This window comes from Cyprinodon tularosa, unplaced genomic scaffold, assembly GCF_016077235.1.
Source record: "Cyprinodon tularosa strain WSP-4 unplaced genomic scaffold, ASM1607723v1 ctg1199, whole genome shotgun sequence".
NCBI classification, from domain to species: Eukaryota; Metazoa; Chordata; class Actinopteri; order Cyprinodontiformes; family Cyprinodontidae; genus Cyprinodon; species Cyprinodon tularosa.
The window spans coordinates 101,471-113,385 of NW_024038002.1; the positions used below are offsets into that span (position 1 = coordinate 101,471).

General features: G+C 38.2%; 1 protein-coding gene across 1 annotated transcript in view; it reads right to left on the reverse strand.

The window, feature by feature from the left end:
* Window positions 1-10,434, reverse strand: part of btbd8 (BTB domain containing 8) — a 44,970-nt gene extending 34,536 nt beyond the window's left edge. The window contains exons 1-5 of the mRNA XM_038269496.1: window positions 10,389-10,434; window positions 9,138-9,345; window positions 4,838-4,917; window positions 4,422-4,539; window positions 192-281 (exon numbers count right to left, since the gene is read on the reverse strand). Of these exons, the coding sequence (XP_038125424.1) occupies window positions 192-281; window positions 4,422-4,539; window positions 4,838-4,917; window positions 9,138-9,345; window positions 10,389-10,434 (542 nt within the window). The remainder of the gene's footprint in view (window positions 1-191; window positions 282-4,421; window positions 4,540-4,837; window positions 4,918-9,137; window positions 9,346-10,388) is intronic.
* Between the last annotated feature and the right edge of the window lie 1,481 nt (window positions 10,435-11,915).

The window sequence follows — 11,915 nt, forward strand, 5'->3', positions numbered from 1 at the left end:
ATTGCTATGTGAGCAAAGCATAGCCAAGAAAGGAACACTTTAAAGTTAATTTTGTTATTCTTGTATCAAGGTTGCTTAATATTGTGCACAGCATACAACCTCAAAATATTGTTCTTATTGTTTATTGTATTTATTTATTTTTTGTATTTTATTTCTGAATGAAAATATTTCAGTTAAATTTTGCGTCTTACCCGTGCAGAGTGATGCACTGTCTGGAGCTCTCCATCCAGCTCCCACTGAGCATAGCGCGGAAGTACTGGGATCGAGCGCACAGGATCGCCCTGGAGACCAAAAATGAAGCAGGAAACGTCATGACAACTTTTTAGAGTGAAGGCTCCCTTTTAATCCTGATGTTTCTACAGAAACGAAAAACTTAATCTACATGTGTTAAATCTACACCTTTTCAAGTGAAAAAATAAAAAGTCTAACACCAGTGAGAGAACTTTCTATACTTTCTGTAAGTGTCGTTTTTCAAATTTTAAACACCCTATAATCCCCAAGCTTAGGAAGGATCTGAAACACCTGCTGACATGTAATCATGGAAATAAAGTTTGTTGGAGGGATGGAGGGAACATGCAGACTGAAGACCGGCTTCTCTCTAACGAGCACTTTCTGCTCCTTTTCCTGCACAGGAGCTGAGAGCAAACCCGTCTCCATGGTTACTTGTTACAACGTCTACCTTTAAATCACAGACTGACCACCCACTGCTGGTGCACGCTGAACCTGTGCAGCGGTACACGTTTTTACCCAAACAGCTAGCAGCCAACAGGAGGCTTCATGAGAAATGTTAGATACACAGCAAAAACGGAGCTGAAAACAGGTTTAAATATATTCATTTAAAACCAAGGAAAAAGCAGTAATTACAGAAGTAATTCAAAGAGAAACTCTAAAGGATAAAGTGTTAAAGGCACACTATGCAACATTTTTCAGTTAATTAATGTGTTCCATAACGTTTTGGATGATTAAATGAGTCATTTCAGGTTGAACAAAGGTTTTCTCGGCCGCCCTGGTGGTCTGTGGGGGAAACACCGCACTTGCAACTGCAGGAGCACCGACCCGCACCCACAGGCTCAGAAGTCTCGCGAGAGTCGGTCTTGCTTTACGGCGAGAACTGCTACACGCCCCCAGTTAAAAGCATGCTCGTTGCTAGCACAGTGGCGATCTTTGTGCAGTTATGGCGGAACCAGCGTGAAAACAGCGAAAGCCCATGTTGGAGCAGGCAAGAAAGAGGAAAAGGACTCCGGACAGAGAGAGGAGTCGTACACGGGTGAACATCGGGCAAGCTTTTTCCGAATGGCGAGAGCTAAAATAAAATGAAGGCTGCAAGGCTGACGGGGACCTCGCGTTTCTGCTGATGCGATTGTAAGTAACATTGGAAGGGTTTCTCTCTCTCTGTGTGCATGTTCATACTTTCACTGTGTTAGTCATTCCTTGCGTTTGCCTGTCTGCTAAGCTCAAAACAACCGCGCCTGGCTTGACGGAGAAACCAGGAGAACAGCTGTGCATATTTAAGACAGTGCACTTTTACTTTCGCCCTCTGGGGGGAGCCTTGCTGGAAAATCAACACCGGTTGCATAGTGTACCTTTAAGGAGAGGAAATGAAAGAACTGGGAGTGGGGTTTAAACGCATTTATTTTATAGATTAATTCATTGTAGATTTCATTTTAGCTCGGTTGGATTTTTCTGGAAGTATAAAAGCTTAAAGTCGTAGGGAAGCAGCTGTTCCAACGGTTGCATTTCCGAATTCTCCCGAGTGGTGCACGACTTTAGATGAGTGAATAAAATGAATTTGATTGGTCGTTTATCAAGGGGGCGGGATTGTTGTAGTGGAAGGTTCGCAACATGTTTGATTGCGGCCGGTTTGTCGGAAGCATCTTGCTAACCAGTTAGCATCTTAGTGCTAGCAGGTTCCCAATGGGAAATTCCATTGGGACCAAGTAGCACTAAATTGGTGACTTAGAAACGGCACTGTCAAGGAACGCTATGGACAGAGGAAACATGCAAGAGGAGGAGAGTTTAGTGTCGGAGGTCGTGGATGAGTCTCCTCCGTCATCCATTTTTTATTTAGAGGAGGAAAGCGGGGACGAAGATGTTGTGGAAGAGGACGCCAGGGCGGCAGAAGCTTGGTTTGGTGTAGAAGGCTTCCAGCCGTACATGTTTGAGCCCTTACCTCGCAACGCTGCCAGTTCTGTTAGCTCTACGCCTGCTGAAGACAGACGTTCAGACCTCCATTTACATAAAAAAAAACAATGATAGAAAGTTTTACACAAACCTCAATAATAACATTAGCAAATAAAACAAAAAGCCAACAATGGAGAGTGAATGTAGGCAGCAGAACGCATAGCTTTCCCAAGAAACTAATGAATTACTAATGAATCGATCAATACAAGAAGAAAAACAACAACTCTATAATCGACCAACAAATGTATCAGTCTATCTCCAACCGACACATTTTATTTTTCATTATCCAAATAAATAAAGTATTTCCTAAAGAGGCATTTTGTCCTCACACTGCCTGGTTCCAAGTTTCTCCTTCAGAAAAGTGTGTTTTCCAAAGCCTGTTCTAATTCACTTGGTTTGTTTTTCTGTGGTTGTTACGAAGCCCATTGATGACTTAATCAGCAGAGAAACAACCCTTAAATGTAGCCAGAGCTACAAAGACAGGAATTTGATTGAAGCATCTTTATGAGCTAAAATGGACTAGTCAAAGTCGATGCAGAAATCCAATCAATAATCTGAGACCAAACTTAGCTTCAGACGTCCTGCATTAAGAGAATATGGACATTTTCTGACTTTTACATCTAAAAAATTTGGTAAAGTATTTCCAATAGATTCACAGCTATAAGTAGAGGTGGAGCCACATTTTACTGACTCCGATGTCAATAAAAACTTTTAAAACCAGGTGTTGCTTCACTGGTTTATGTTGGTTTATCAGAGAAAATTCTAATAAAACACAGTTTGCGGTTTAATTTTTAAATAAATGTGAGATTAGTGAAAAAAAAATCACTCTGTGCTGCTAAAACTGATAAAAAAGCAAACATTTCTTTACATCCACGTGTATTTGTCCTTAATTTAAGCAGGTTTATAAGATTATCTGCCAATATAACTAATATGTTTGCCTTTGATATCCTGCAATTAAAATAAAAAAATTGTTGTTTTATTTTTCTTACTTAAAATAGAAATCGTCTTATCCCATTGGCAAGTTGTCTTACCTACCTACTTAAAGCTATGGAGGGTCAAAGGGGACAAAATTAAATAACTATTTACTACTTATTACATCATTAAATAATCAAATGTTTAATTAAATGAACAATTAGTTACAAAAAAATAATATAAAATAATTCAACATAAAATGTAAGAAATAAACTGTTACGTGAAATAATTAAATTAATCCATGTATTTAATACAGCATTAAACCATGTACCAGTAAAATATGAAATTAAATATAAAATTAAATATTTAAATATACCATTTATGACATTAATGGTTTTTTTAATGGAGGTATTTTATTTACATTTATCATTGATTTTATGGCACTGAGGCGTGAAATCATTTAAACCTAACCCATCAAACTCAGTGTGTGGGTCTAGAGCCATCACCATAGAAACCCTGACTGATTGCTGATTGGTTGCTTTTCACTGAGAAAGAGGAGACACCTTCTTCCTGTTCACTTTAATATCAATATTGTCACTGAAACAGAGGGGAAATAACTTAAAAAATGTGTCATAATTTATTTACAGGACATTAAGCCGGGCATACAGTGTGCGATTTTTTTCAGTCGTTGCACGTAGCTACAGCTCGCACTGTACGACGAAATCGCAGGGTTTTGTTGTACAGATCAAAAAATTCTCGCACGACTGAAAACTGGTACAGTTTGCGCCCAGCTTTAGGTGAACAACTCCAGCATTTGTATCTCTAGTTTAATCTGAAATATGTCTGACAAGCTTAGGAGAAAGCTAGCTGTCGGCCAATGTGCTGGAAGCTTCTACACACCCAAGCAGAATCACCCTAAGCTCCGCCCACTGACTGTTCTCTCATGAAGGGTTTAGAGACCAAATCAGGGATTTAGACCCAACTAAGGTCATGATATAAGTCGAGCAAAAATGCTGTTTACAAACTGAGATTACATTTTTTTGCATTGAAGCAAAAACAAAATTCAAAGTTTTTTCTTGCTAAAGCTACATGCTAATGACGAGATTAATGTTCTGCAGAAAACATCCACTATCCGGGTAGAAGGTTTTCCACAGGGAGTGCTATCTAACGAAATTAATTTTAAACATTTTATGTCACGCATGTTTGATCAACGACGCTCTTTCAGTCAGTCGTTTCCATAAGACATCCAATGTACGGAAAAGCTTCAAGGGATGTGAATACTTTTCCAAACAACTAGTTTAGTGGATGTGGACGACAGGCAGCTCTACCTGTGGCAGGAGAAGATCTGCTCAGCCACCTGGATGGTGATGTCACACTGTTCTCTGCTTCGGTAGAGATGCAGCAGGTCGGCGCCGACATCTGAGGCCGGTTCCAGAAGCGCAGCCGCTGGAATGAGGAGCAACCGAAACATTCGGGATGAGCATCACTCAGCACAGGACACATATTTGGTTAATAAAACTGTATGTCAAAGAATGAAAGGAAGATAACAAGGCTGGACTGAAAGTGAATGCATCTAAAGCAGGAACTCACTGTAATTAGCAGGAAGAGCAACAAAGGCCCAAATGGGATTAGCTCTTAATTGGATTATGACTAAGAAAACATAATGTGAGAAAAGTGGATAGAGGAGGACAGCTTAGTGGTCACCTGACCGCAGAATAAACCCTCCATGTGTGTATCTGTTTACCTGAGTCAGTGGGACAGTAAGGAGGGGAATCCGCTTCAGGTTCAGCCGTCCGCATGCTCTGCTCTGCTGTGTACACCTGCCTGTGGGTAAAACTCAGAAATTAATTAAAACTGAACCTTTTCTGAAATGCTACGGGTTCATCTGATAGACTGACTTCTGTTACACAGAGTCCTGCAACCTGCAGAGACATAAGCTCCTTGGAAAACAACAGATATTATTTGGCTGGTTAATATTCTCTCTTTATCAACAAGGTAAAGGAAGCGTTTTTTTCCTTTCTCTAACCAGGTGACATCCGCTCCCTAGATTGCATTTAAGTGGCAACAAAAGGTTGAGAAGGAAAACAGCTGCTGAACCAGAAAAGGGTTGAAAGACACATTAGGCTAGAATCAGGTACTCCCCCAGGTGGTCAAAGCAAGAATTACACCTTTTAAGAATAATAGGAAGAGCTGATTAACAAAAAAAATAAAATAAAAAAGTCAGCTGATGGGTTTTGGAGATCAGGTCAAGGCCTACAGAAGACCTGAGACTTGCTGCAGAGATATTTCAGCACAGGAGAGAAGACAGACAGAGAGCCATCCCTCCAGTAGGGCTGAAACTGTGGATTAATCCTTCTAATTCATTATTTAAATAAACATAAACTAAATTAGTAATGGATGAATCATTAACTAGAGCAGACAGACTCAAACTCATTACTTTAGCAGAAAAGGAACCCTCTCAGAGCAGTAAATATGTCAAAGCTGTAAAATACTTTGCATTTGAGATGGAAAATCTAGAACTCACCAAGTTTTAGCTTTTGTTGGTTTAAAGTCTCAATAAAATCTTTTGCTTTTCTAAAAAAAATAAATAAATAAAAAAAGAATCATCAGATTAATCAATAAGCAAAGCAGTTCTAGTCTCCAGTGAAGCGTGTTCGCCAGGAGAGAGAGAACCGTACCACAGGTGCATTTCTGTGTCTAACTCGTAGGCGTAGGTTTGCATAGGGACCATAGGGACATGTCCCTACCAACATTTTGGACTGACCTACTTGTCCCTACCAACAATTAGATGTGAAGAACATGTTTATAATTTACAATACAGCGTTGTTGCAGCAGTAGAGGAGTTCTGTATGGAGAAAGCTGACAGACGTAAACATTTATTTATCTAAAATGCAAAATGTTTATATATTTTTTTTTTTACAATTTTGGTATAATTCCTGCTCTAAGCGGGTCACACTGTGAACTAAAGACACGTTTTAGGATCTCTATATTCCAGTTAAAGATTAATCAATTACTAAATTTGTTGACATTATTTAAATAATCGATTAATCTGATGAATTGTTTCAGCTATAGATAAAATACATGAAATGGGTTAAACAGAGTAACCACAGCCTAGATGTACAACTTGTAGAGTGAAGTTAATGTTCTAAATGCTTAGTGTCAGTTTCACTTCTAGTTCCAGGGCTTATGTAAATAAAATAAATTAATTTGGCGTCCCTTTAATCTATTATTTTGCATTTTATGAAAGAAATAGAACATTTAAAATAGGGATGCACGATATAATCGGCCCCTTATCGGTATCGGCCTTAAAACTGAATATCGGACATCGGCCACCCCACCGATATTTAACCCGATATTTGATCAGCTTCTGAGTTTCTAAAGTCTAAAAAAAAAAAAAAAAAAAAAATACTACTTCTTCTTCTTCCTCAAAAACTTCTTTTTTACAGACTTAAAAACTTCTAAAGACGAGGGAAAAAATATTGATACATTAAAATATCCCAATATCTTCATATGCTGATATATTGCCATTTAAAAACACCATATCAATCTCTTTTACTAATGAAATATTGCTATATGTCATCGTTATGCTACGAAATCCCCCGAAAATTCACAAAATGTTGCCATATTTTTATATGTTGATATATTGACGCAGTATCGATCTATTTTACTAACAAAATCTCACAAGAATTTGCAAAATATCACGAGAGTTTGTAACAGAACGATGAAATTTCACCAGATTTTGAAAGTAAAATAGGTCGATACCGCGTTTTTAAAAATCAATTTGATATCAGCATATGAAAATATATTTGAGTATATTATTTTTCAAAGTGTCAGAAATGGATAACAAAACTGCTATTTTCATTGACTACTTATTTTTGTCCAGCTTTAACATCGGTATCGATATCGGTTATCGGCTACATGAGTTTTAAAATATCGGCATATCGGATATCGGCCAAAATCCCAATATCGTGGATCCCTAATTTAAAAGATAATAGTGGGTTTTACCTCTGCACAATGCTATACATTCAAAAGAAAATACAGGATAAATCCAAATATAACAGACATATTTAGACTATATTTGGTTAAATAGGCACAGATTTACCTACTGTCTTAGTTGCTGGTAATTTGGAGTGGAAAATAGTCTTAAGAGCCAGTGATGCTTCAAACATTGAAAAACAGCATCTTCTGTGTGAAGTGCTTATAAAATTTGTATAAATGCTGCTTTTCTCTTTAAATGATATACACCCTGATTTTCACGTCAAGCATAAAAAAACAAGAATGCATATTTTTGCATAGGACCAATGACATCAGACCAATAGTGTCCCTACTAAAGGTGAAATCAAACATACGCCTTTGGTCTAACTAATTTGGACTTTTCTTGGAAATAAAAATCTGCCAAAGTGTCATAACTGTTGCATCAAAGCTGTGATATCCCAGAAGTTTTTAAAACAAACTTTGTTTTCCCCAATTTTTACCCATCAGAACTATTCATTCATTCATCATGTAAAAGTCATTTTCCAGCCTCACAGGAAGCTCAGTCCTTTAATCCCTTTGCATACGATACTTTGGTTCATTAAATCAGGAATCGATGTTAACCATCGCCCGGGGCAAGTAGTTTTTATTGTTGGGAGAGTACAAATTTAATTGCATTTGCCGGCTGGGCAAGTGCAATGCTCAAAATGCTCAAAATTACTTTAAAATCACTGACATTCGATGAAAACGACCCAGAAGCGTTGCCGGCGCCATTTTTGTTGTTTTGTACACATTCTCGCGTGATTTGAAAAAGCAACGTGATTTTCCGCCAGACGGCGTGATTTTTGTCCACCTAGCGGTAATTTTGATGTAGTTACCAAAACGACAAACAAGCTAGAAAGCGCTAACATATGGCAGTCTTTTGTACAGTGATGCAGGTTATACATTAAAAAATTCTAATTTTTTTCTCTTAGACATTGGAGAGGTGCATTTAAATGTTATAGAGCTAAACATGTTAGATTGGTGACCTTTTATGTTATTATTATTGTCTTGTTGCTGCATTTATTTTGTCAGGGAAAACTAATCCTGAGTCAGTTAAAAGTCAGGGAATTCTGAAATGATGTCAGACTGTGGAAACCCTGAATAAAATAACTATGTATAATGATTCTCTAGAAAAGTCACATTATATTAATAGTATTATCTTGTATAAACATACCGTGACTCTAAAATAAAAGTTATTCATTTGTGACATTGACTTCTGTCTTGTGATTTATCTTAAGTTTTTAACCTGTTTTTTTAGATTTCGTTTTTTAGGTTTAATTTGAAAAGAATGTGCAGGAAGGATTGAAAAGCATGTTAACACGGTAATGTAGGCTTGAGTTCATTATCTGACGCATGCAGATACACACCAGGAACCTGGAAACTTAAAAAATACTGAATTACAAAAAACATTTAAAAAACAAACATGTTTCATTGTTAAATATAATAAAATGAATATAAGGAACTATATTTATCAAACATTATACTGGGCAAGTAAAAATTGTTTCGGGCAAATTAAATGTGAAAGTCACTTGCCCTAAATCCTTAAGGTCAACCCCTGGTCATATGCAAACATGGAGGAAAAATCTCCTTTCTTATCTGTCAAAATCGACCATTATTGAAGTTTTAGGATATTTTCCAGCCTGAAGTTTTAGTTTTTTTTGTATTTTTTTTTTAAACGTGGAGCCTCTGGCCAGACTTTAGATTATAAAGCTCTGCAGCTGTATCAGAGCAACTTCACTGCAACTCGTTAAGAAAACTCTATGGAAGCTGTGACTCAGCACACAGAAATGAGATTCAAGCGAGGAAGCAGCAGCAGCTTCTGCAGGGATCCTAAAACCTGTGATGAAGCAGAATCAAACCCTGCAGAGTAAATGAGCAGCACTGACAGACGCTATGCAGCCGTTACACCAACAGATGAAATAACATGATGACACTCAGCATTCCTCAGAGAACAAGCAGCAGCAGACTTTGGGTTTAGAGTCTGATGAATCTGGACTAAACCAGCAAATAGAACGGAGCTCAGAGCCTACCTGAGGAAATCCTTCAGAGCAGGCAGATCGTAACCTGGTAGATGGATGATAATTGGATCTTTATTGGTCTGTCCTTGGAGGATATGCGGAGCTCTGGCCAGCAGCACGGCCCTGTGAGCTCGGACCGATCCTGAACCCGCATAGAGGGAAACATCTGCCTCCAGTTCCTCCTGCAGCAGCCTAGAGAAACACAGAACAAATGTTTTTCCTCAGACTTGGAAATCAAAGCACCAGCAACTCTTAATAAACATAAAGCAGAGTTCCTGCATTCTTTTCTCTATTTCCATATTTTATAAGGCTTAGATATCCAGACTTGGCTTTCTATTTATCCCTTTAAAAAACTAATAAAAACTTTCCCTATAAAATCAGAGCAAAGATGTAAAAACTTTAACTTGAATCTTAATCCATACTTTTCAAACTAGTCCCTGATAAAGATAAATCTGATGGCCTGTTTCTCTATCGCAGGACTTTGGAACATGAATCCTGAGGCGGTCCAGCTCCTCCATACCATCACCATATCTCATCCCGCCTCGCTGACTGAACTGGGTGACCCAGAAAGGGAGTCGGCGTGAGGCGAGTGTGCATTCATAGATCAAATGCTGGTGTCACATTTTTTCATAACTCCGATCAAAGTGAGAGGAAAACTCTGACAGGCCAAAAGGACGACCCGCCTCCCAGAGATGCTCGCATCAATGTGACCTTTTCTTCTGGGAAACAGAACAGCAAAGAATAAACCTTGCATTTGTTAAACGGGCCTCCATGTTGTCATCATTACATCCTCACCTGTCACTGATTACTGAACATTTCTGCAACTTTCTTCAAACTTTTCTTCAAACTCAGTTTTTCCACACATGGGTTTTGCAGAAAATGTCAAATAGTTAATATCAGATAAGAAACTAAATTAACTATAATGAAGATTTGGAATTGAAGAGGTTCAAATAACAGAATATCATTGCTAAATACAAACACCATTATAGACCGAAATAAACATGGAGGCACCGTTTTCCTAATTTGCGTTAATCTGCATTCATTCTAACAAAAAGGCTTTAGTCTAATAAATATTTCTTATCTTCATAGTTTTTTTTATTGTTAGAAATAGGAATTTTATTTTTTCCCTCTATGTTCTGGTTGGAGGCTCGGAGGAGGAATGAATAGAGCTTAATATTCTGTCCAGCCAGACTGATCTGACGTATCCATGGGATATCATTCTGATTAGGTGCTTTTAAAGTTGGATTTCAAGGCGGGACTAACCCCCAGATCCCACATACTCCGTCAGCACTCCGCTCTGCCCGCTCATGTACGTTGTGCGGAGCAGTTGTGCTGTTACACATCCACCGCGCGTCGTTATCCACATACATCTTCTCCGACCGTCACCACAAAAATACAGAGCCGAGCTATTTTTTCGATCCGCTCCGGTCCGGCCAGGTCAAGATCCGCAATTGCAATCGGACCAAACAGGAAAAAGAACGACGAGAAGATCCAGTTTGTCAAATTAAAATATAATAACGACAGACCTGTAATTAATAATTGGATCATAATTCTTATATTAGGGATGCACAATATAATCGGCCCCCTATCGGTATCGGCCTTAAAACTGAATATTGGACATCGGCCACCCCACCGATATTTAACCCGATATTTGATCAGCTTCTGAGTTTCTAAAGTCTAAAAAAAAAAATAAAATACTACTTCTTCTTCTTCCTAAAAAAACTTCCTTTTTACAGACTTAAAAACTTCTAAAGACGAGGGAAAAAATATTGATTCATTAAAATATCACAATATCTTCATATGCTGATATATTGCCATTTAAAAACACCATATCAATCTCTTTTACTAATGAAATATTGCTATATGTCATCGTTATGCTACGAAATCCCCCATAAATTCACGAAATGTTGCCATACTTTACTAACAAAATCTCACAAGAATTTGCAAAATATCACGAGAGTTTGTAACAGAACGATGACATTTCACGAGATTTTGAAAGTAAAATAGATCGATACCGCGTTTTTAAAAATCAATTTGATATCAGCATATGAAAATATATTTGAGTATATTATTTTTCAAAGTGTCAGAAATGGATAACAAAACTGCTATTTTCAATGACTACTTATTTTTGTCCAGCTTTAACATCAGTATCGGTTATCGGCTACATGAGTCTTAAAATATCGGCATATCGGATATCGGCCAAAATCCCAATATCGTGCATCCCTATCTTACATATTTCGAAAAACTAACACAGCTTATTTCTAGGGATGGGAATTGAACACCGGTTCCTGTTCAGAACCGGTTCCGTGTGTTCCAATTCCATGGCACCGTTTGGCAGCTTGTTTAATGGTTCTCTTAACGGTTCCAGGCAGCACCAGAGCCTAGCGCTGGGCACATGACTTACGTCACGTTTTTAACGCAAGTTACGCACACGGCATTCAGTAAGCAAGTACGATGTGACCGCGTAAGTCTAGAGCGGCAGTAACATCCGCGGGAGGAAATTCATCCAACATGCAGAAACATCTGTTTATGTCTGTGCATGCCGGCTGGTACTGAAATTCTATTTAGCCTCAAAATGAACTAACTAAATTCAAGCAGGACGGATGCTTGGAGTTATAAACCTTATAAACCTTATAAACCTGAATTTTGGTCTTCGTTTTTTTAGGCCCGAGCAGCGAAGGCTGCAAGAGCCTATTGTATTTCGAAAGTTTCTTTTTAGGCCCGAGCAGCCAAAAGCGCTGCAGGCCTAATGTTTAAAATTTCATTTTATTGGCCCGGGGAAAATCGGGC